The 25,616-nt window shown below is 43.1% G+C and overlaps 2 protein-coding genes across 2 annotated transcripts in view; both read right to left on the bottom strand.

Annotated features, from left to right (window-relative positions):
• LOC309702293 (uncharacterized protein) overlaps positions 1-25,616 on the bottom strand; it is a 202,675-nt gene that overhangs the window by 173,839 nt on the left and 3,220 nt on the right. The window lies entirely within an intron of this gene.
• LOC309702216 (protein NLRC3-like) lies at positions 1,324-25,616 on the bottom strand. The gene is made up of 7 exons (XM_082526737.1): positions 25,477-25,616; positions 23,286-23,490; positions 21,340-23,134; positions 15,356-15,529; positions 10,047-10,220; positions 2,619-2,665; positions 1,324-2,470 (listed from the first exon to the last, which is right to left on the bottom strand). Exons 1-7 carry the CDS (start codon positions 25,477-25,479, stop codon positions 1,929-1,931), a joined length of 2,940 nt encoding a protein of 979 aa, XP_082382863.1. The 5' UTR covers positions 25,480-25,616; the 3' UTR covers positions 1,324-1,928.

Raw genomic sequence — 25,616 nt, 5'->3', positions numbered from 1 at the left:
TTTGTGCAGTTTGTAGTGTGTCCTGGGAAACGTAGCACACATGGTGTTCTTCTGCTGTTTCCTCCTTTCACTGAGTGTGAAACACTGACGCTGTGCTGTTGTTCACAGAGGGGAGCTGATTCTAGCTGCAGCTGGACTCTGTCATCTAACTGAATGTGTTGGTGCTGATCACGGGGCTCTGAGGGGGGAGCAGCAGGAGGACTCTGGATGCTGACGTCAGTGTATCTGTGGAAGCTCCCACAGCGTGTCTGTCATTCAATATTGTGCTGTATATTGTATCTATGCAAAGATGAACAGACTGTGTGTTCACTGGTCTCTGTGCTGCAGCTCTGATGTCATCATCACTCCCTCCTCCACCCTCAGCAGTCCCAGCATGCTGCTGTGGTGCACCCCACCCTCACTCTACACCTGAGCCACAGACCACACCCTCCACCTCAATATACACCACAGTTTTCTCTGCTGTGGAAATGAGATCAGGAGGAAATCATCATTATTATTATTTAATAAACGCTCACATTAATGTGGGCTTATTTGTTTCATATTAGAAACATTAGTTGAGTGTTTTTAGTATAAAATGGTCAAAGTCCCTCTTTTTGCTCCTCCCCTCACCTGTGGATGGGCGGTGCTGTTACCGTGGTGACAGCTTGGATGTGTTTCAGTCCTGCCTGGTTATCACTGCAGGAATCTTTCACATTTATTACAGGTAATAACTCTGATTTTTCTGTGTATTATGAACCAAATGTATCCTGATACTCACAGAGATGGATGAGCAGAGGTTTTTTTTGCAGTTTATGTAGTTACTATGGACTTAATGCAGACATATTATTAAAATTAGGGCTATAACAGTTGTATTGATGTATAGCAACTTGAAATGCTCCCACAAATGGCTCCACAGCATGTAAAAATATAACAAAAGCTCTGGCGGACTTGGTTCTGTGGTCAGTCTTAAAGGGTGAAGTTAAACTCTGTAATCTTCACTGTGTCACAGAGTTCAGTGAGTCCCGTTATTCACAGTATCAATCAGATCATCAGAGAACAGCTGATCAGCAATCAGTGGTGCCAACAGCGCCTCCTGTGGTGAGAGGATGCAATAATGCAACGTAGCATTTTTCCACTCAACACTTGCAGTCATGGAAACTGTCTGTTGGATCTGTGTGACGTTGCTTTCTTGGTTAGAGTTCCTCACAAATGTCCAGATGATTCTTCTAATGAGGCGTCGACCATGTTTGCAGCTCTTTGGAAGAAAACGTCGCCCTTTGCCATCCTTACTTTTCTTTGACTTCTTCAAATGCAGCTGAACTCCAGCTGGTATTTTCTTGGACTTTGCAGCTGTTTCTGGTCATCAGTTCATTCCTGCAAACCTCTGAAGCTGAACAACAATGATGCTGCATTGCTGGCTGATCCCAAAAGGTTGATTCTGTTCATCTGGACGTTTTCAGAAACGTTTGCTCACTGATCAGGTGACTTCTTCAGTCTCAGCTGACTGCAGCTTTACAAGCTTACAAACAGCACATTTGCACAATGACTGAAAGCAGCAGCACCTGATATATATGATACTAATATAATACATATACATATATAATCCATACTAATGATGAAGGAACTGAGCTCACAGTCCATTGTTCATTCAGTGAACTACTCAGTTTATTTTGGGCCTCAGAAATGCTCACTCTGTTTGTACATCACTGTCAGCAATAGACTCATTCTGCTGTGTGGACAGGAACACATGTGACATCACTTCCTGTTTGTTTGTGACTGAAGAGGAAGAAGTTTACAAGGAATCATTTAGAAGAGTTTCAAACATCAACTGATTGAATCCATGAATCTGAAAACGTGTTTGTGAGTGAAAGAGACAGACATGTACAGACTGAACTATCTGTTCAACAGTCAGAGTGTTTCTGTAACAGGAGACACTCTTTACACTCCACTCAGCACAGGGACACTGAGGAACCAGGAAACCAGAACCAAAACCCAGGATAAAGAGTTTGAGTGAATGTGGTGTTGAAGGTGTGGAGGTGGATCAGAGTGTCAGAGGAGACTCTGTAGAAGGACAGAGTGCCAGCAGGACAGTCCACATACACTGCTGCTCTGTTAGAGACAGAGGAGGAGGAGGAGGAGGAGGAGGAGATGGATGTGTAGCTGTTATTGTGCCTGACAGAATCAGGACCATCATCAGAGCAGATCAGACTCCAGGACTGATCATTGCGTCCAAACACACAGTCAGCACTGCGTCCTTTCCTTCTGATTCTTCTGTAACTCACTGATATATAAACGTCTCCTCTCCACTCGACCTCCCAGTAACAGCGACCAGTCAGACCATTTCTACACAGCAGCTGTTCACAAACATCAAATCTGTCTGGATGATCAGGATATGACTGAACCTCCCACGCACGTGTCACCTTCCTGTTGTTGTCAGACAGTTGGAGCTTTGTGTTCACTGTGTTTGTGTCGATTGTGAGTTGACAGGAATCTGATGGAGAGAACAAACACAATCCAGCTGCAGTTATTGATCCATCATCTGTTCATTGATTGACACTTTGATGATGACTCCTGACATGATGAAGATGGTTGAATGTGTGCTGCTTTGTTTTCATGAATCCCATTAAAAACACACTTACACTTCCTCAGACCTGGTCTCAACCATCGGACTCCAGCAGGCTCCACCCTGAAAGGAGGAGGGGGGTCAGAGCAGCACAGTCAGCATGCACACATGGACATTACATGGCTCTCACACACACACTGTTACACACTGAGCTCAAAGCTCGGCTCCACTGTTTTATTCAAAGAAATCTACATTTATTTATCAGCACATTTAAAAACAGCTTGAGCCAAAGTGCTGCACAGAGTAGAGAGAAAATAGGAAACATACACAGTAATGACTATAAAGACTGGTCAGGATTGAAAGCTACAGAGTACAAATGTGTTTCCAACCGGCTTTTAAAAATGTCCAGTGTTGGTGACGACCTGATGTGAAGGGCGACTGTTCCAGAGTTTGGCTGCAGCCATCGATAAAGCTCACCTCTGTTTTTACGTCTAGTTCTGGTCAGAAGCTGCTTATCTGCAGACCTGAGGGCTCCACTTGGATTCTTTTGTTAAAGAGAGATAAGATGGAGCCAATCCATTCACAGATTTAAAGACAACCAGATCTGGAAGTGGATTCTACCACGTACTGGTAACCAGTGGAAAAAGCTGGTGATGGGTCGTCTAGCACAGACCCACCGCTGGAACCAGACAATTGATGAGGGAGAGAACTGTGACAGCGCCGTTCCTTCACTTGACCTCAGTCGCTTTCGTCTGCTCCCTCGTAACACTGCTCTTTATTGAGCTTACATGAATATGCACAAGTTCATTATGACGTCTTACACAGGTATGAACAAAGAGTACCAGTCTGTGCATAGTGTGTGTGTGTGTGTGTGTCTGTGTGCGTGTGTGTGTGTGTGTGTGTGTTCCAGATGTGACCCTGTGACCCCAAAGCTGGTGCTAAGAGTCCAGCGGTCCCCCTAACAAAGGGCTCTTATACTTAACCAGACACAGAGTAGGTGTCCTCCTACACCAGGGGTCTCAAACTCGTGGCCCGCGGGCCAATTGCGGCCCGCAGGACGATAGTTTTTGGCCCCACCTTAATATGAAAATGTAATGTTAGTTTGATAATGTATGACACTTTACAGTGTTGTGGGCGGAGCTGAATTAACCCACCAATCAGGGTGGGATATGGATCTCAGGGGACACCAGCCGGGCTTGATGCAAGCAGGGAAACATTTCTCAATGAGTCAAAGTTCCAGCAGCGTTGCCCTGGAGTGTTTCTTTCTTTCCCGTGCCTGGCTGGCTTCCTCCTTTCTATTGGGCAAACGCCGACATTCGCCCCAGCGCGCTGCGTTCACAACACTTCAAAAAAAGTTGTTTTTTTAAGTTGCTGCCCAGCGGGACATTATACGTATATAGATTTATACACACGTCAGTGGGATTTAAAGTTATTTTTCCACAGAGAGAGATCTCATATTAACTCTCACAGTGATGCGTAGGCGGCGGGATAAAAGAAAAGTCATGAACTCAATGCAGCCCAATTTAGTCTGCAGTCACATAGCGACACCTGTTCATCGGCAACAACAGTCCCCGGTAACCCGGACTAATTATAGGGTCGCACCGTAATTTGTGGCTCCATGTTTTTATTTGCATCACTGCGTTTGCATTGCAGCAAACATGAACATTACATATATTTCAATATAATGTAAAAGCAGTCAAAACAACTAACATCAGAAACAGCTGATGTTATTTGTTATATGTCACGGTGTCATTTCCGCTTCTTTCTCCTGTAACAACAGCCCGGCGCCGTGAGCAGTCGCCTTTTTTGCGCTCGCTATCCCTGCACTTTCTACCATCTGCAAACGCCACGGTGTTCGTGTCGTCATGAAAGACATGAACATCGAGCGTAAAAACAAAGGAGACTGCTACCGGCTTTTTATCTGCCGATCGCCGTGCTACGGTTGCAAGAAAAAGAAGCAGAAATGACGTTCTCTACGCGTTGAGACGTTCCCCGTCCGTCGGCTAAACGCTTGATTGAAACTTCAATGCGACAGTGACACCAAGTAGAATTATAAATGTCACATAGCCCCAAACATGTCTTTTTCAAAGCCTGCGGTGAAGAGAAAGGTTGGTGATGAGCACCGACAATTTCAGGAAAAGTGGGAAATGCAATATTTCTTTGTTGAGCACAGGGGCACCCCGACCTGTCTTATTTGCACAGAGAAAGTTGCGCTGCACAAGGAATACAATTTGAAACGTCATTACACAACTAGACATGCTGAGCTGGATGCAAAATACCAGGGAGACGAGAGAGCGAACCGGGTTGCCAGTCTTAAAACAGATCTACTGAGGCAGCAAGATTTCTCCAAGAAAGCAACCAAAGAGAATAATGCAGCAGTCGGAGCCACGTGGTTAGTGAGATGATTGCTAAAGCAGGGAAGCCATTCACAGAAGGTGCATTTGTCTAAAAGTGCATATTGCAGGCTGCAAATATAGTCTGTCCGGGAAAGAAAGGTCAGTTTAGCAACATCAGCCTTTCTGCCAACACCGCAGCAGATCGCATTTCTGACCTGTCAAGTGACATTTATGACCAACTGTGTGAGAAAGCCAAATGTTTCAGTGTATACTCAGTCGCTCTTGATGAGACCACAGACATCACCGACACTGCCCAGCTCCCAATGTATGTCCGTGGTGTTGATGACAGTTTTGAAGTGATGGAGGAGCTGCTCACAGTAATTCCAATGCATGGCCAGACCACCGCTCAGCAGATATTTACAAGCTGTGTGATGCCATTGAGAATGTTGGTTTGCCATGGAAGAGGTTTGTTGGAATAACAACAGATGGAGCGCCATCAATGACAGGGAGGAAACATGGACTGGTGGCACAAAACAAACTGGAAGAGGAAGGCGTGGAGGAGGCCATTGCTCTGCACTGCATCATCCATCAGCAGGTCCTTTGCAGCAAATGCCTGAAGTTTGACAATGTGATGTCTATTGTTGTGAAATGCATCAACCAAATCAGATCCAGGGGCTTAAAGCACCGAAGGTTCTGTGCTTTTTTAGAGGAAATGGAGTCAGAATATGGGGATGTGCTCGACTTCACTGAGGTACGTTGGCTCAGCAGGGGAAATGTATTAAAGAGACTTTTTGAGTTGAGAGCAGAAGTGAAGCCTTCATGGAGAAGGATGGAGTTAGTGTTCCTGTGCTAACTGATCCCAAATGGCTCATGGACTCAGCTTTTCTTGTTGATATGACACATGAGCTTAATGTACTGAACAAGACGTTACAAGGCCAGGGGCAACTTGTCAGTGCTGCCTATGACAACGTGAGAGCATTCTCCACAAAACTGGCGCTCTGGAAAGCTCAGCTCTCTCAGACAAACCTTTGCCATTTCCCAGCATGCAAGGCTCTCGTGGATGCAGGCACACCATTCAGTGCTGACGAGTATGTTGATGTCATTTTGAGGCTACAGGAGGAATTTGATCACAGATTTGCTGACTTCAAGACACACAGAGCCACCTTTCACATTTTTGCGGACCCCTTCTCCTTTGATGTGCAAGATGCCCCTTCTGTGCTTCAAATGGAGCTCATTGAGCTGCAGTGCAACTCTGAACTCAAAGCAAAGTTCAGGGAGGTGAGTGGAAAAGCAGACAAGCTTGGACAATTTTTGAGAGACTTGAGCCCTAGTTTCCCTCGGCTTTCCCGAATGTTCAAGCGGACCATGTGCCTTTTTGGTAGCACATACTTGTGCCAAAAGCTCTTCTCCACTTTGAACTTCAATAAGTCCAAGTACAGGTCCAGACTTACGGATGATCATCTTCAAGACATACTGAGGGTCGCAACTGCTTCCTCCCTCCGGCCAAATCTGGCTCGGCTATGCGAGAGGAAATGCTGCCAGGTCTCTAGCAGCAAGGAGTAGGCAAGAGAAGCCATGTTCAGAAGAACAGTTCATTTTCTACAGTGTTCCATTCATGTTCAGAAGAAGGTTATAGAACTGTTAATACAGACATTTCAATCTAAATACAGCAGATATAGAAGACTGAAAGAAACACACAAGTTCACTGACTAAAAATATCTTATTATTATTTTATTTATGTATTACAGATTGATTTATTTTCTTATTAATTCTTAATTTGTTTATTCATTTTTCATATTTTGTGTTAAAAAATAAAAATAAAGAGATTTGAGAAGATTGGAATTTTTTAACCATGCCTTTCTTGTGGAAAACCTAATGCGGCCCAGCCTCACCCAGACTCTGCCTGCAGCGGCCCCCAGCTAAATTGAGTTTGATACCCCTGTCCTACACCATAAATCAGTAAGAGAGGGTACGACCTCTCTCATGGCCCCAAGTGGTGTGTGCATGCCAGAGCACTCTGGAAGGCACACAGAGTCTTTACAGACTACTCAGGATCAAACCTCTATCATTATGCAATCGATTATACAACTCTAAGCATATATGAGTAAATATTTCTAAGCATAAATGACAATCAACAATATAAACCTTACAGCTGGTTTTAATAACAGAATTCATTTGTTTCTCAAATGAGAAAGAGCTATCGAGAAACACTCCTAAATCTTTAGTTCTTAACTTTTCCAGTGGCCCAAGGTCAACATTATCTGCTAATGCTAAATAGGCTGCCGTTATTAACTAATGCTAATTTGACATGAATTAGCATTATGCACTAATGCTAACACTTACTTTTTTTAAAAATGTGAGTAGCTAATGCTAACACTATTTCCCTTAACTTTATAACAATGTGAATGGCTAATGCTAACACTCTTTTTCCTAGCATTATAACATCTGAGCTGCTAATGCTAAGTAGGCTGCCATTAGCACCTACGTCTAATTTAAGGCAAATACGCATTAGAACCTAATGCTCATATCGTTTTCCTTTGCTTTATAACAATGTGAGCAGCTACTGCTAAATAGCATTAGCTAATAACAGCAGTCTAATTTAATGCAAGTTAGCCTCATTTGCATTACAACGATGTGAGGAGTTAACGCTAAGTATGCTGCCATTAGTGGCTAATTCTAATTAGGGGTGAATAAATATTACCAGCTAATGCTAATATCGTATTCTCTTCCCTTTTAACAATGTGAGCAGCTAGTGCTAGGTAGGCTGATGCTAGCAGCTAATGCTAAAGCTAATTTAATGTGAATTAGCATCACATTAGTGAGGAGTTAATGCTAAGTAGACTGCCATTAGCAGGTAATGCTAATTTTAGGTGAATAGGAATTGGCAGATAATGCTAATACCATATTTTCTTGCTTTATAACAATGTGACCAGCTAATGCTATGTAGGTTGCCGTTATTAGCTAATACTAATTTGAGGTGAATTAGCATTATCCCCTTATGCTAACAATGTTTTTTCTTACTTTTTAACAATACAAGTAGCTAATGTGAACACTTTTTTTTTTATTGAATTCTAATTTTTCCCTTGCGATGTGAAGAGTTAATGCTAAATAGGATGCCATTAGTGGCTAATTCTAATTTTAGATGAGAAAGCATTAGAAGCTAATGCTAATACCATATTTTCTTGCTTTATATCAATATTAGTAGGTAATGCTAAGTACGTAGCCATTATTAGCTAATGCTAATTTAGGTGAATTAGCATTATCCACTAATGCTAACACTGTTTTTGCCAACTCTTTTCCCTTGCATTATAACAATATGAGCAGCTAATGCTAAGAAGGCTGCCATTATTAGGTAATGCTAATTATTATGTGTGTTAGCATTATTCGCTGCTGCTAGCAATGTTTTATCTTACCTTTTAACAATATCAGCAGCTAATGCTAACACTACTTTAATTTCAGTTAAACCTACTTAGCATTAATTAACTTCATTTAGCATTAAGAAGTTTTTGCTATAGGCTACCATTAGTGGCTAATGCTAATTTTAGGTAAATAGAAATTGGCAGCTAATGCTAATACCATATTTTCTTGCCTTATAACAATGTGACCAGCTAATGCTAAGCAGGTGCCATTATTAGCTAATACTAATTTGAGATGAATTAGCATTATCCGCTTATGCTAACAATGTTTTTTCTTACTTTTTAACAATACGCCATTAGTGGCTAATTCTAATTTTAGATGAAAAAGGATTAACAGCTAATGCTCATACTGTTTGCTTTGTAAGAATGACAGCAGCTAATGATATGAAGTCTACCGTTATTAACTAATGCTAATTTGATGAGAATTAGCATTATCCGATAATGGTAACTCTTTCCCCCTGCATTATAACAATGTCAGGAGTTAATGCTAAGTAGACTGCCATTAGGGGCTAACTCTAATTAGGGGTGAATAATTATTAGCAGCTAATACTAATACCGTTTTCTCTTTTTCCTTATAACAACTTGAGCAGCTAATGCTAATTTGATGCGAATTAGCATTATATTAGTGAGCAGTTAATGCTAAGTAGGCTGCCATTATTAACTAATACTACGTTGACGTGAATTAGCATTATGCGCTACTGCTAATACTGTTTTCTCTTACTTATTAAAAATGATAGTAGCTAATACTAATACTCTTTTCCGTTGGGTAACAACAAAGTGAGGAATTAATGCTAAGTTGGCTGCTTTTAGCGGCTTATTCTAATTAGGGGTGAATAATTATTAGCAGCAAATGCTAATACCGTTTTCTCTTTCCTTATAACAATATGAGCAGTTAATGCTAATTTGATGTAAATTAGCATTATATTAGTGAGGAGTTAATGCTAAGTAGGCTGCCATTAGCAGCTAAAGGTAATTTGAGGTGAATAAGCACTAGTAGCTAATGCCAATACCCTTTTCTCTTGTGTTATAATGATGTGAAACGTTAATATTGTTCTCAAACAACAGAATGAGAATGAAATATTGATTCTAACAGGGCCCATAAACAGCATTAGCTTAGCAGCATTAGCTTATCAGAGTCTCCATCATGGTCACACAAATCCTTAGCGGAGCAAAGTGGCCTACTTAGCAATAGCTGCTGTAGAAAGCAAAGGGAAAACAGTATTAGCATTAGCTGCTAAATGTGCACTTGAGAACAAATCTATTGTGAATTCAGCCGTGAATGTAGTGTTTCCAGTAAGCTTCCATTTCCAAATGTTAGCTGCTCCTGTCTGCCTCTTTGTCACACACACAGACTGAAATGATTCACAGCCTTGTTTCATCCTTCTGTCAGTGTCACTGACTGTCACTGTGACTGTGGACATACAGCATGGGAAACACACACATGGCTGATACTTGTATCTAAAGTTACAAAATGTTGTCTCTGTCCAAATATTACCTAACTGTAAGTCTACTTTTAATGAAACTCTCAACATGACTTATCAGTTATCATTAATGTTCCTGCAAACAGACTCCTTGAAGACCCCCTACATAAATATCCATGTACTATCCAGCTAGACTAGTGTGTCTGTCCCTGAAAATATTCCTGCATGTGTGATTGTTCATGTCTCATCTGCAGGAAACAAACAGGAAGTGAGTGAAAGACACAGGAAATGATTCCAGCTCTTCCTCCTATATCAGACATTCTCTCCATACCTGAGAGTGTCCAGTCTCCAGCCTGGATCCTTCAGTCCAGCCGACAGAAGCTTCATTCCTGAGTCACCTGGATGATTGTAGCTCAGGTCCAGCTCTCTCAGATGGGAGGGGTTGGAGGTCAGAGCTGAGGCCAGAGAAGTACAGCCTTCCTCTGTGATCAGACAGCCTGACAGACTGCAGACACACAAAACAACAATCCATCTGTTATCCATCTCTATAGCAGCATAACTAAGTGATGGTTCAGGGTCACCTGATCCAGCTCTAACTATAAGTTTTATCAAAAAGGAAAGTTTGAAGCTGATCGTCAAAGTAGAGAGGGTGTCTGTCTCCTGAACTCAAACTGGGAGCTGCTTCCACACCCAGTCCAACATAGCCAGGCTTTCTTTGCTGCTTTGACAAAACCTCAAATCCCAGTCAGAGATGGTGAGCATCATCACAGTGATGATCATTTCTCTGTTAACCCAGGCTTTCTGCTTCAGGATCTGTGCACGCTCACAGAACAAGGAGACCTTTAAACATCATTTCACTAAATGGATGGACTGAGCTCAGCCTACAGATGAACTGGATAAATAAAGATTTGACCTCAGTGTGCTCAGTGTTCCTGTCTATTCCTAACATATTCCTAACATGATAGCTGCACTTTAGAGCTCTAAAACTGGAACTGACACATATTTAAACTCCACATGTTACTCAGTACATTCAGTTCTGACACTCGCCCACAGTCCAACAAAGGAAACATGGAGATCACATCAGTTTGTCACCAAAGTCTAATTATTCCAGAGGGCAGTGTTGATACAACTAAAGTTATTTTTAAGCAAAGTTGAGTTTTTTATTGTCGCAGTACTTCATGTCTGAAGTATCACTTAAATGCATTACACGCTGTTGATGGCAGCAAACAAACCATCCAAACAAACAGAGGTGGGAGGCTTGGGCAGACTACGTAGGATCAGCTTGTGGGAGGAGTCAGGATAAAACCAAAGAAAGACAAGCTAACAAACACCACAGTGAAGTGAGTAGCTACAAACTGCAGGCTGATTAGTGTTGTTGAAGAAGTCGGTCTGAGGAACGTTCTTAGGATCAACAAATGACGGCATGTATGAGCCTCCCTCAAGATGCACCATCACAAGAAGAACACATGAGCTGTAGAAAAAGGAGAGACTATGAAAGCCACGGCGTTACAACGTGCACCAGCTGTTGGTCTCTCTGGAGACTACTGGGCGTGGCTGGGTAACCATGGTTACTTGGGAGTTACAGTACATGATATTAATGAAGAGTGGGAGCTGCGTTCTATAGCAAACAATTTGTTATGAGGTAATCAGCTGATCTTAGTTTAACCGGAAGCCCTTCACAATAATTGCAATGCCTTTATTTTGTACTGATGGTAACTTAAAGTCACACTAATGTCGTTTAGTTTCTATAGTTTATGTAGTGGAAGTATACTACAGTACCCTGATCACTGATAGGACAGATTTATGTAGATATACACCTTTGTGTTTAACATTACTGCATTATAGTGCTGTGATCTTTGTCCTTATATATGGCTATATTAGCTATACTGATGTACGTACATATAACTGGATATGTAACTTATCTATTCATCTTATTTGTCATGTATTTGTATTGTGTACTTCCTTTTTGTAAGAAACCACACACATGATCACAGCCGCAAGAATCAATCAGTGAAAGAATAAAGTGTCTCAAACCAAACCTTAAGCTCTTTATTCCACATGCTGGGATCATTTGGCCTTCAGTGGTGTTCTGGCTGACACACCGGAGTGACCAGAGTGCTAAAGAGTGAATCGGACACACCAGTGTCATCTCTGATATCTCCACTACATTTAATCGTCCTTCAGCTTGTGGCTGCCGTTAGCTGGACTGCTAGTTAGCTGATTTGCTATTTAGCCGGTGTGCTAGTTAGCTGATGTGCTAGTTAGCCGGTTCGCTAGTCAGCTGGTGTGCTGACCAGCGAACCAGTAGGTTACAAGATGAGCTTGTCTGTCTGATGAGCCAGCTCTCTCTGTCTTGGTCATTTTGTCCTTGGGCAAAACCTAACCTACCACTACAACTGTAGCTTACCTCCACCAGTGTGTGAATGTGAGAGTGAATGAATACAGGGAGTGCAGAATTATTAGGCAAATGAGTATTTTGTCCACATCATCCTCTTCATGCATGTTGTCTTACTCCAAGCTGTATAGGCTCGAAAGCCTACTACCAATTAAGCATATTAGGTGATGTGCATCTCTGTAATGAGAAGGGGTGTGGTCTAATGACATCAACACCCTATATCAGGTGTGCATAATTATTAGGTAACGTCCTTTCCTTTGGCAAAATGGGTCAAAAGAAGGACTTGACAGGCTCAGAAAAGTCAAAAACAGTGAGATATCTTGCAGAGGGATGCAGCAGTCTCAAAATTACAAAGCTTCTGAAGCGTGATCATCGAACAATCAAGCGTTTCATTCAAAATAGTCAACAGGGTCGCAAGAAGCGTGTGGAAAAACCAAGGCACAAAATAACTGCCCATGAACTGAGAAAAGTCAAGCGTGCAGCTGCCAAGATGCCACTTGCCACCAGTTTGGCCATATTTTGGAGCTGCAACATCACTGGAGTGCCCAAAAGCACAAGGTGTGCAATACTCAGAGACATGGCCAAGGTAAGAAAGGCTGAAAGACGACCACCACTGAACAAGACACACAAGCTGAAACGTCAAGACTGGGCCAAGAAATATCTCAAGACTGGTTTTTCTAAGGTTTTATGGACTGATGAAATGAGAGTGAGTCTTGATGGGCCAGATGGATGGGCCCGTGGCTGGATTGGTAAAGGGCAGAGAGCTCCAGTCCCACTCAGACGCCAGCAAGGTGGAGGTGGAGTACTGGTTTGGGCTGGTATCATCAAAGATGAGCTTGTGGGGCCTTTTCGGGTTGAGGATGGAGTCAAGCTCAACTCCCAGTCCTACTGCCAGTTTCTGGAAGACACCTTCTTCAAGCAGTGGTACAGGAAAAAGTCTGCATCCTTCAAGAAAAACATGATTTTCATGCAGGACAATGCTCCATCACACGCGTCCAAGTACTCCACAGCATGGCTGGCAAGAAAGGGTATAAAAGAAGAAAAACTAATGACATGGCCTCCTTGTTCACCTGATCTGAACCCCATTGAGAACCTGTGGTCCATCATCAAATGTGAGATTTACAAGGAGGGAAAACAGTACACCTCTCTGAACAGTGTCTGGGAGGCTGTGGTTGCTGCTGCACGCAATGTTGATGGTGAACAGATCAAAACACTGACAGAATCCATGGATGGCAGGCTTTTGAGTGTCCTTGCAAAGAAAGGTGGCTATATTGGTCGCTGATTTGTTTTTGTTTTGTTTTTGAATGTCAGAAATGTATATTTGTGAATGTGGAGATGTTATATTGGTGTCACTGGTAAAAATAAATAAATGAAATGGGTATATATTTGTTTTTTGTTAAGTTGCCTAATAATTCTGCACAGTAATAATAAAATTATTCCTCAAAAATACAACTTGCCTAATAATTCTGCACTCCCTGTAGTGGGATTGTAAAGGGTCTTTGAGGGTCTCGAAAAGCGCTATATAAATGCAATCCATTATTATTATTAAGAGCATCTTTAGGCCTGACTGTGCTCATCCTTCCTCCAACCTCTCCTTACCAAAGATAACAACTACATCAGTATTAGCTCAATAACAATTTCTGCAATTCAATTGTGGACATTCATTTTTAAACCTTGTGTAAAACGATAAAACCTCAAAGTCTGAGCATTATTCTTTGTGCAAACAGCTCTTGCAGGTTCCCCCGGACTTAGGTTATTTTTATTATTTAATTACTTTCCTTTAAGCAGCTGTTCAGGCTACTAAACTCATCCCAGAAATAACAAGTGACACCATTAATAGTAGAGGTGGGAATCACCATACAACTCGCGATACGATATTATTGCGATTTTTTAAAATATTTTGCGATATTTAAATTCTGCACATAAAGGTAAACTTTATCAATATTCATTTTATCTAATATCAAAGTCTCACACTCAGTCTTTCTCTCATTTCAGTCACTTTTATTGTTGACAAACTGAACGGTTTGTATTACAGTCTAGTCCAACTTAACTGAATGCAACCATCTGGTACAATTATAGCTATTCTGAACTATGCAATTTATGAAAACTATGCCGCGCCTTCAGCAACTGAAGAATTTGAAAGTAAATTTAAAAAAATATATAATTTTACATTAAATAAAAAAGTTTCAAACTTAATTAAAATTAAACATGTCTTAAATTAAAATAAGTAAACTGTCATGTTTATTGCTGCCAAAAAAAAAGTTAAACACATTTGGACAGTGAAGGAATGTCAGGATTGTTGCTCAGAAAAAGGATCAACATGCTCTGAAGTCAACATGCTCTGACTCCAGAGCATGTTGACTTCAGAGAAAAAATTGTTTGTAACAAAATATCGATTTCTGCTGTCCCTGTATCGATACATTATTAGCAAACAAAATATCACGATACTACACAGTATCGATTTTTTCCCCCACCCCTAATTAATAGTGGAGCTAACTTTAACAGGTGAAACTGATTTGACCTATAAGGCTACTGCAGTTACTTCTTATCAGGTTTAGTAGGGAAGACATGAGGTGGATGAGGTAGTTAGTAGTATGTAGTTAGTACCGGGCGACTCCCCTCCCCCACATCGGCACCAGAACCCTGTATTATCTACAGGGTAAGACTGCCTGTTTTTATCAAACTATGGCCATTACTACTGTGATCATTTGCAGCCCAGTGTGCCGCTCTCTCTGCTGGGATGAACCACTGGAGCTCACCCAGTCATCCCTTTCTTTCTCTCAAGAAGAAGTGAAATAAATATATTTATTATGTTACGAGTCTAATATTCTTTAAATCAAACTGTAATGAATAAATCAAGCAAGAAGATTTGGTGGCTCCACGTGTTGTAGAAGAAAAGATAAACATCTCATTTTGAGAAATCAGCCTTTAAAATTAAGTACTGTGAATAAAAAACAAACAGCGAGCCAATCAGCAGTCGCCAATATCCTCCTAATTTCATTCACAAAGAAATCAAATATATATATTATGGGCCCAAAGGAGCCTAAATCTTTAAATTAGGCAGTACATGAAGTATTTTTTTAAATAAACAGAGACATGACTATAACAACTTTTAGTAATTCAGAGTCCAATTATCCACTCAAATGTGAATAAAAGTTCACTTGACAGCTGTAAAAGTTACCTGTTTATACAATAATATAAATCACATTTCAAATGATCATCTGTGGAAAAGTTTGAATCCTGACCTGAGAGTTTCCACTGCACACTGTGAACTCTTTAGTCCAGTGGACAGAAGCTTCACTCCTGAATCCTGCAGGTCAGAGTTACTCAGGTCCAGCTCTCTCAGACTGGAGGACTGGGAGCTGAGGACTGAGGACAGAGCTTCACAGCTTCTCTCTGACAGGTTACAGCCACTCAGTCTGAAAAATAAAAGACAATCTATAAAACAAGTACTCATGTAGAGTTTGTTAATACATTTCACAACATTAAATGTTGACTTTCTATTTTTAAAGGAAACATAAACATACTAAGATACAACATCATATGTCCATCCATCCATCTTCATCCGCTTATCCGAGGTCGGGTCGCGGGGGTAGCAGCCTAAGCAAAGAGGTCCAGACCTCCCTCTCCCCAGCCACCTCCTCCAGCTTGTCCGGGGGAATACCAAGGCGTTCCCAGGCCAGCCGAGAGATATAATCTCTCCAGCGTGTCCTGGGTCTGCCCCGGGGCCTCCTCCCGGTGGGACATGCCTGGAACACCTCGCCCAGGAGGCGCCCAGGGGGCATCCTTGCCAGATGCCCGAACCACCTCAGCTGGCTCCTTTCGATGTGGAGCAGCAGCTGCTCTACTCTAAGCCCCTCCCGGATGGCCGAACTTCTCACCCTATCTCTAAGGGAGAGGCCAGCCACCCTTCGGAGGAAGCTCATTTCCGCCGCTTGTATCCGCGATCTCGTTCTTTCGGTCACTACCCACAGCTCGTGGCCATAGGTGAGGGTAGGGACGTAGATCGACCGGTAAATTGAGAGCTTCGCTTTTACGCTCAGCTCCCTCTTCACCACGACTGACCGGTGCAGCGTCCGCATTACTGCAGCCGCAGCCCCAATCCGTCTGTCGATCTCCAGCTCCCTTCTCCCATCACTCGCGAACAAGACCCCGAGATACTTGAACTCCTCCACTTGGGGCAGGAACTCATCCCCGACCCGGAGTGGGCACTCCACCCTTTTCCGGCTGAGAACCATGGCCTCAGATTTGGAGGTGCTGATCCTCATTCCCGCTGCGTTACACTCGGCTGCGAACCGCTCCAGTGCGAGCTGGAGGCCCTCACCCGATGAAGCCAACAGAACCACATCATCCGCAAAAATCAGAGATGAGATTCTGAGGCCACCAAAGCGAAAGCCCTCCGCCACTTGGCTGCGCCTAGAAATCCTGTCCATAAAAATTATGAACAGAACCGGAGACAAAGGGCAGCCTTGGCGGAGCCCATCACCCACCGGGAACGAGTCCGACTTATTGCCGGCAATGCGAACCAAGCTCTTGCAACGGTTGTATAGGGATTGAATGGCCCGTAGCAATGGGCCAGACACCCCATACTCGCGCAACACCTCCCACAGGACGCCCCGAGGGACACGGTCGAATGCCTTCTCCAGGTCCACAAAACACATGTAGACTGGTTGGGCAAACTCCCATGCACCCTCAAGTATCCTCGAGAGGACAAAGAGCTGGTCCAGTGTTCCGCGACCAGGACGAAAACCGCATTGTTCCTCCTGTATCCGAGGTTCGACTAGCGGACGAACCCTCCTCTCCAGCACCCTGGCATAGACTTTCCCGGGGAGGCTGAGGAGTGTGATCCCCCTGTAGTTGGAACACACCCTCCGGTCCCCCTTCTTGAAGATGGGGACCACCACCCCGGTCTGCCAGTCCACAGGTACTGCCCCTGATCTCCACGCAACATTGCAGAGACGTGTCAACCAAGACAGCCCTACAACGTCCAGAGCCTTCAGGAACTCGGGGCGGACCTCATCGACACCAGGGGCTCTGCCACCAAGGAGTTGTTTAACTGCCTCAGTGACCTCGCCCCCGGAAATTGGTGGGTCACACCCCTCATCCCCAGACTCTGCTTCCTCCCCGGAAGACGTGTCAGTGGGATTAAGGAGGTCCTCGAAGTATTCCTTCCACCGCCCGACAATTTTCTCAGTCGACGTCAACAGCGCTCCGCCAGCACTATACACAGTGCAGGTAGAGCACCGCTTTCCCCTCCTGAGACGCCTGACGGTTTGCCAGAATCTCTTCGAGGCAGTCCGAAAGTCTTTTTCCATGGCCTCTCCGAACTCCTCCCACACCCGAGTTTTTGCTTCAGCCACTGCCCGAGCCGCATTCCGCTTGGCCTGTCGATACCTGTCGGCTGCCTCCGGAGTCCCACAGGCTAACCAAGCCCGATAGGCCTCCTTCTTCAGCCTGGTGGCTCCCTTCACCTCTGGTGTCCACCATTTGGTTCGGGGATTACCACCACGGCAGGCACCAACCACCTTGCGGCTGCAGCTCAATGCAGCAGCTTCGGCAATGGAGACGCTGAACATGGTCCATTCGGACTCAATGTCCCCAGTCTCCCTCGGAGGAACGGCCTCCCTGATCTGAACCCGAGCGGTGCTTTGTTATTGGACTTCTGTGCTAATCACAGTTTGGCCATAACGAACACCCTGTTCGAACATAAGAGTGTCCATAAGTGCACGTGGCACCAGGATGCTCTAGGCCGTAGGTCGATGATCGATTTTGTAATCGTATCACCAGACCTGCGACCATATGTTCTGGACACTCGGGTAAAGAGAGGGGCTGAGCTGTCAACTGATCACCACCTGGTGGTGAGTTGGATCAGGTGGCGGGGGAGGACGCTGGACAGACCTGGTGCACCTAAACGCGTAGTGAGGGTGTGCTGGGAACGTCTAGCAGAGGCCCCAGTCCGCGAGATCTTCAACGCACACCTCCGGCAGAGCTTCAACATCATATGTATGAACTTTAATTAATAATTCTAAAAACTAAATGTTTTCTGATCTGACCTCAGAGTATTCAGTTTACAGTTTAAACGTTGTAGTCCAGCAGACAGAAGCTTCACTCCTGAATCCTGCAGCTTTCTGATACTCAGGTCCAGCTCTGTCAGACTAGAGGACTGTGAGCTGAGAACTGAGGACAGAGCTTCACAGTTTTCCTCTGAGAGTTCACAGATGTTAAGTCTGAAGATAAAAACATGAATAAAGATTGTTGTTAAAGTGTAATCAAGGTGCAATAGCTTATTGTCTTGTGCTGAGCAGGTTAGTAAAACTTCCGTTTAACTTTGAAATAGAGCAGGGCGATATGGCCAAAAATATTTATCACGATATATATTTGAAAATTTGCGATAACGATATAACCGACGATATAATTGATGTGAGACAAAATACAACTCCACAACATTACTAGCGCAAAAAGACAACCTTCCATTTATTTTCACTTAAACAAGAAGCTGGTTTTTATGTACATTAAAGCTTTATAAAAATGTAACAGTGCAAATGCAAATTCCTTGCTGAAAGTTTAACCAAAAGGCATTTCCAGTAGAAATGGGCTGACATATCCTGAGCATAACCATGTATAATATCCACTGAAGTTAAAAAGAGGTGCTTTGCAACATTAAACTGCAGTGTGCAGTACGCATTTTTCGGACCATAAGGTGCACGGGATTATAAGGCACATTAAGCGAAACAAAGCAGTCAGATAAATCAAACTTTATTAAACTCATTCTTCTTGCTTCCTCCACTTCTGTACCATTGATTCATTAATGTTGAATTCTCTGGTAGCTGCTCTATTCCCATGTTGTTGCAGTATATTAATGACTAACCTCGTATTGTGGATGAATTATCTCAGTTGTTCTTCTGACTGAAGTTTGGTCCGTTTACAGCATCCTGCCATGCGATTGCATTTGTCTCTAACCATGAAGAACCTTCACGTTAACTTTTATAAGTGGAAAAGTGTTAGTGTTTGTCCTCCAGCTTCACTGTTTATGTTATGCTAACATAGCTGTGTCGCTAGCGATCACGTAGCACATCATTATATACCAGCTAGCCAAACTTCAGTAACCCTACAAACGTCACTGCTGTTTAGTTTCCTGTCTTCATTTATGTTGGAAGTGATAGCAGAGCTGTACGTTTGAATTTTTTCAGAAATCTCTTAGTCAGAACATGCAATATCATGCTTAGGTAACTAGCGAGCTAACTTCCGCTAGCTTCCTGCTAACTTCTAACTCCGTTAAATGTAATACATTTTGTTTTCATGGATGCCTGGAAGTTAAACTTTATAGTTACACCTGGTAAAGCAGCAATGCTGATCGTTTTATTAAAGATGAAAGAATTTAGACAGTTTTTAACTCTAAGTGATGCTGCAGTGTTGTTTGACCTGAAGCATACGGAGTTTAGGACCCAGATTACTCCCAGATTTAAGAGCATCTTAGAACGGCCGCTTGCATGTTCTGCAAAAAAATGTGCTTTGTTGTGTATCTGACGGACAAACACCAAACCAGTTCCACATCACGGAAGTTGCACCATTTTTACAAACCAATTCTGGTTCATCTGTTTCACTCAACAATCGGCCATGTGCGTATGAAAACAAAGGCACTGCGCATGCGCGTTTTACTCATATTCTATCGCGATATTTCATTTTCCTATCGTTGCCTAACATTATACCGGTATTACCGTGAACGGTATAATATGGCCCAGCCCTACTTTGAAATGAATAAAAATGCTATGAAACAAGGATAACTGGATAAAGACATAAACAAAAACAAACATCAAACACATAAACAAACAGAACTAAACATAATACAAATTGATCTGACCTCAGAACATTCAGTTTGGCATGTGGACTCTCCACTGCAGCAGACAGAAGCTTTACTGCTGAAGCCTTCAGGCTGTTGGTACTCAGGTCCAGCTCTCTCAGACTACAGGACTGGGAGCTGACCACTGACAACAAATTTTCACAGCCTTTCTCTGAGACGTTACAGCTGCTCAGTCTGTGAGAGAAAGGAAAAAAACAAAAACAAAAAAAAACAAACAATATATGTGATCAAATTAAATTTGTTTATATGTTGAACCCTTTTTTTTTTTAAATTTATTTAAACCTATGAGACTATGAGTGCTACCAGTCCAGTGCACATGATTGGTACCTTGATGGTACCTTGCTCAGGGGTACCACAAGGTAACTATTCGGTGGATTCGACCCCTGACCTTATGATCATGGGGCGACCACTCTGCCTACTGAGCTAATAATTCTGTGTACACTGTCATACAATATTAACTAAAACAATTATTTTAGAAAATTTTAGTAATTCAATAATCATGCTCATTACCTGTGTATTGTGAATAACACTTGATTTTAAACACTAGCTGTATAAAACTCTTCCTGTTAAAGGTGCGTATAAAGGAGATGAGCTGAAATGCAGACTTCATGGAGAATGTTTGCTGTCAGCATATATCAAAGACAAAGCAGAGATCCATCCAGTCTCTTCCACTAAGCCCACAGAGGGACAGACAACCACTCTCACTCACACCTGCATGAAGTTTAGATCACCAGGTAACCTAACTGCATGTCTGTGGACAGTGGGAAGAAACTGTAGAGGACCCAGAGTGAACCCACTGTAATTCTGTGATAACACTGGTTATGGAAGCCTTACAGTTACATATGGTTACTGACAAGAAACACGACCTTAGAGGCAATTTCAGTAATGAAGACCGAGTTTCTCCCTCCATACAGGATGAAAACATGACAGCACAGCAGAGATTTATATTTAAAAAGGGAGGGTGTGCACTGAAAGTGAGATACAAACTTGAACTTAAATTATGAACATCAGAAAAAGATGTAGGTGAAGTCTGGCAGGTGAAGTTTGTGCTTTAGAATAAAACAACCAAACTCCTGGAGTTGGAGACAAGTGAACAAGCTGAGGATAATAAACCTGTCAGAGGGGCTGAAGCATCAGAGCTCATGTTCTTATAGGCTGGGTCTGGATTGTCCTTTGATAAGAGTTACAGAACAAAGTGTGTTTTAGAAATGCTGGAGTGAAACATTAAAACTACCATATATTTACCGAGTGACTGATGATCATTTAATTTACTATTTTAAAAAAATGTTACAGTGCTCTTTGAACTCAGCATTTCTGATTTATTTCCCATGATTTTAACAATGAAGCGATGACAACATGTTTACTCACAGAGCTTTGTTGGAGGCTTTGACCACTGGCAGCATTCTCAGAAGAGCCTCCTCTGAAGCAGAGTATTTCTTCAGGTCAAACACATCCAGATCTTCTTCTGATGACAGTAAGATGAAGACCAGAGCTGACCACTGAGCAGGAGACAGTTTATCTGTGGAGAGACTTCCTGATCTCAGGGACTGTTGGATCTCCTCCACTAGAGAACGATCATTCAGTTCATTCAGACAGTGGAACAGATTGATGCTTTTCTCTGCAGACAGATTCTTACTGAGCTTCTCCTTGATGTACTGGACTGTTTCCTGATTGGTCTGTGAGTTACTTCCTGTCTGTGTCATCAGGGCTCGTAGGAGAGTCTGATTGGTCTGCAGGGAAAGACCCAGGAGGAAGCGGAGGAACAAGTCCAGGTGTCCATTTGGACTCTGTAAGGCCTTGTTCACAGCACTCTGGTGGAGAGACTCTTTTTTTCTAAAAAAACTAGACCGCTTGGATGTTGTTTGTTGTTGTTCCAGCAGATTGAGTCCAGAGTTGATGAAGGTCAGATGGACATGAAGAGCAGCCAGAAACTCCTGAACACTCAGATGGATGAAGCAGAACACCTTGTCCTGGTACAGTCCTCTCTCCTCTTTAAAGATCTGTGTGAACACTCCTGAGTACACTGAGGCTGCTGTGATATCGATGCCACACTCTGTCAGGTCTGATTCATAGAAGATCAGGTTTCCTTTCTGCAGCTGATCAAAAGCCAGTTTTCCCAGAGACTCCATCATCTTCCTGCTCTCTGGACTCCAGTGTGGATCTGTCTCAGCTCCTCCATCATACTTGACCTTCTTCACTTTGGCCTGAACCACCAGGAAGTGGATGTACATCTCAGTCAGGGTCTTGGGCAGCTGTCCTCCCTCTCTGGTTTCCAGCACATCCTCCAGAACTGTAGCAGTGATCCAGCAGAAGACTGGGATGTGACACATGATGTGGAGGCTTCGTGATGTCTTGATGTGGGAGATGATGCTGCTGGCCTGCTCCTCATCTCTGAATCTCTTCCTGAAGTACTCCTCCTTCTGTGGGTCAGTGAACCCTCTGACCTCTGTCACCATGCCAACACAGTCAGGAGGGATCTGATTGGCTGCTGCAGGTCGTGTGGTTATCCAGAGGCGAGCAGAGGGAAGCAGTTTCCCCCTGATGAGGTTTATCAGCAGCACATCCACTGAGGTGGACTTTCTAGGGTCAGTTAGGATTGTAGTTTTGTGGAAGTCCAGAGGAAGTCGACACTCATCCAGACCATCAAAGATGAACACAACCTGGGAGTCTTCAAAGCTGCAGATTCCTGCTTCTTTGGTTTCAGTAAAGAAGTGATGAACAAGTCCCACCAAGCTGAACTTTTCCTCTTTCAGCACATTCAGCTCTCTGAAAGTGAATGGAAATATGAACTGGATGTCCTGGTTGGCTTTGTCTTCAGCCCAGTCCAGGCTGTATTTCTGTGTTAAGACTGTTTTCCCAATGCCAGCCACTCCCTTTGTCAGCACTGTTCTGATTGGTTCGTCTCTTCCAGGTGAGGCTTTAAAGATGTCTTCTTGTCTGATGGTTGTTTCTGGTCTGTGTGGTTTCCTGGATGCTGTTTCAATCTGTCTGACCTCATGTTCATCATTGACCTCTGCAGTCCCTCCCTCTGTGATGTAGAGCTCTGTGTAGATCTGATTCAGGAGGGTTGGGTTTCCTGCTTTAGCGATGCCCTCAAACACACACTGGAACTTCTTCTTCAGCTTAGACTTAAGTTTACGATGACAAACAGCAGCTGGAAGTTCTGAATAATAATAATAAAAATACAACTTTAACAATCATATTTTACAAAATGCTGATGACAATTTCTGACCCACTGAGAAATGACTGAACACACTGGTGTCACAAGTGTCTCATTTATCCAGCAGCTTAAACCTTTAGATAAATCCTCTTACGTCTCTGCAGACGGTCAGCCAGCTCCTCCTGCTTCATTCTCCTCAGGAAGTCCACTGTGATCTTCACAAATGCCTCTCTGCTGTTTCTCCTCTGCTCATCATCCTCCCTCTGAAACTCCAAGCACTGGGGCTTATTTGGATTCAGAGCCTTCTGGATCTTCTTCAGCTCGTTCTTCACAAAAGTGATGATGTTGTCCTCCAGCAGCTGGAACAGAATATTTATGAATGACCCACCACTCTGAACTTTAGTCCACACAACATCCACTTCTTTACCATCAAGGGGCATATCATCCGCGAACTCTTTACCAATTATAGGTTTGACTTTATCTGATTAACTGAGACTTTGTCCACAACTCCACGATCCCAAAACGTTGATGCTGTTCATATGAATGCAGCGATTTCAGTGGGAGAAACATTTCACTGGTGTTCAGAGCTGAACTACCAACAGGTTGATGATCAAAGCCAGAAACTTGGAGATGTTTCAGGTGACTGAGTTGATCGTACAGACAACTGGTCTTAAAGGTTCACTCTGTTTACACATACAGATCAGTATTTAAGGTTTGACTCTCATCATCCACTGGAGCACAAACTGGGCGTCATCAGGACACTACAACACAGAACAAACACCATCCCCACAGACACAGCAGCCAGCGAAGCAGAAGAACTTCACATCAAGAAGGTCCTGAGTAAATGTGAACGCTGGTTTGAGGGCGGAGTCAAGGAGGCCATTTATGTGAAAAGGAAAGACCATCTCTGAATGGAGGAGGGGCCTAAGGGTACAACTGTCACCATCTTACATGCTGTGATTGCAGCCATTCCCCAGCTCTCTGTGAACTGGACTCATGACCATTGATCAACAACCATTGATCAATGGTCCTGACAATATGCGTACCAATGATCAATGAACTGACCTCCCAGCCCATTGTTCCTTCAGTGGGCTGGTTTCAGTCATACAAATGTCCTGTTTATGAGATTGAAACCTGCAGTCAGCTGAGACTGAAGAAGTCACCTGATGATGATGAAACGTTTCTCCCACTGAAAACATCCAGATGAACAGAATCAAGCTTTTTGGGATTTACGTACCTGGATGATTGAGCATCAAGACACAACTCTGTGACTTTTCTCAGATGAATAAATCCTCTCCTCCAGCTTTGTTTACATCTACCAGCCCTGTGGCGCTGCCCAGGGACAATAATCTATGTGAGAGGTGGAAAGTCATACAGGTGTCTGCTCCTGCCTTCAGTTATTTTATCTACTGTGTGTCAACTGGCTGAACCTCCTCCAACTGTCTACTGTCTCCCTAAACTCAACAATGACTTAGTGATCTATCCATTCTCTGACCAAAGACATCCTGCTGCAGGAGGTTAACATAGCAGCACACTGATGATCCCACTCACTGTGAACAACACATTTGGACCTGATTTGCTGCTCTGGTTTACACGTGAACTTCCACTGCTGCTGTCACCAACTTGAGAGGCTCTACAGAAAAACTGGACTTGTCCATAAAAATCATAAACTACATTACAAGGACAGCATTGCTCAATCAACTCTAATTACTACTGACATGTTATCTCTTCTAACTAAGGTAAAGACACTCAAACTTGCTGCTTTCAGTGAGAAGTCAAATGTCTGAATATGAGCTGGAAGCTGCTGAGAGTCCTCCTCCTTCCCGTGGGGTTTACTTCCTCTACTACTTTCACTATAAACACGCCCCTTTCATGCACCTGCAGAGGGCCACCAGCAGATGGAGCTGTCTTAAACAAATCCACTTGGATAGTTAGCTGTAGATGACTTTATCAGTATGATTGTAGGACTTTGAGTTATTCTTTAGATTTATTTAAACTCTTATATTGTGCACAAGTGTTGAGCGACCCATAATTTCTCTGTACTTTTCATAAGAGCAGCCAGACTTTCAGCTAGTTTTTCTTTTTTAAGAGATCAAAGATATTGAAGAAACAGTTATTCAGCTTCATCCCCACTGATCTCGACTACAAACTGTTTCACTTTGGTTTCTGTTTAAAGCCTCGATGTTTAAAACGTTTCCCTGTGATCACATTTGCACCGTCTGATTTCAAAGTTTGTTTCTTTTGGTCGTTTAGTCCACAGAGTCCTTGGTGTTCTGAAAGGGACCTATAAATAAATGCATTATTATTAATATTAATAATAAAGTAGTTGTTGTACATGTACAGACCATAAATATGGAGTCCAGCTGTGTTTGATGCTGCTGGGCAGACTGACCACTGGGAACCTCTGAGCTCTGCTGGTCCACTCTGTGGAGGAACCATGAAGGATTAGATCAACACAGGATAAAGATCCAGGAGTTTCTGCTCA

Source organism: Aulonocara stuartgranti, assembly GCF_965226115.1.
Source record: "Aulonocara stuartgranti genome assembly, chromosome: 3".
In the NCBI taxonomy this organism is placed as follows: domain Eukaryota; kingdom Metazoa; phylum Chordata; class Actinopteri; order Cichliformes; family Cichlidae; genus Aulonocara; species Aulonocara stuartgranti.
The sequence above is the reverse complement of the archived record's forward strand: the minus strand, read 5'-3'. Positions and strand labels throughout refer to the sequence as shown.

Bases quoted from the DNA above. Each gene is read 5' to 3' on its own strand.
- LOC309702216 (XM_082526737.1), bottom strand. The intron at 10,221-15,355 runs GTCAGGATTCAA...GTGTGTCTGCAG, and splicing joins TGTGCAGTGGAAACTCTCAG to TCTGTCAGGCTGTCTGATCA. The intron at 2,471-2,618 runs GTAAGTGTGTTT...TCTCTCCATCAG, and splicing joins GAGACCAGGTCTGAGGAAGT to ATTCCTGTCAACTCACAATC.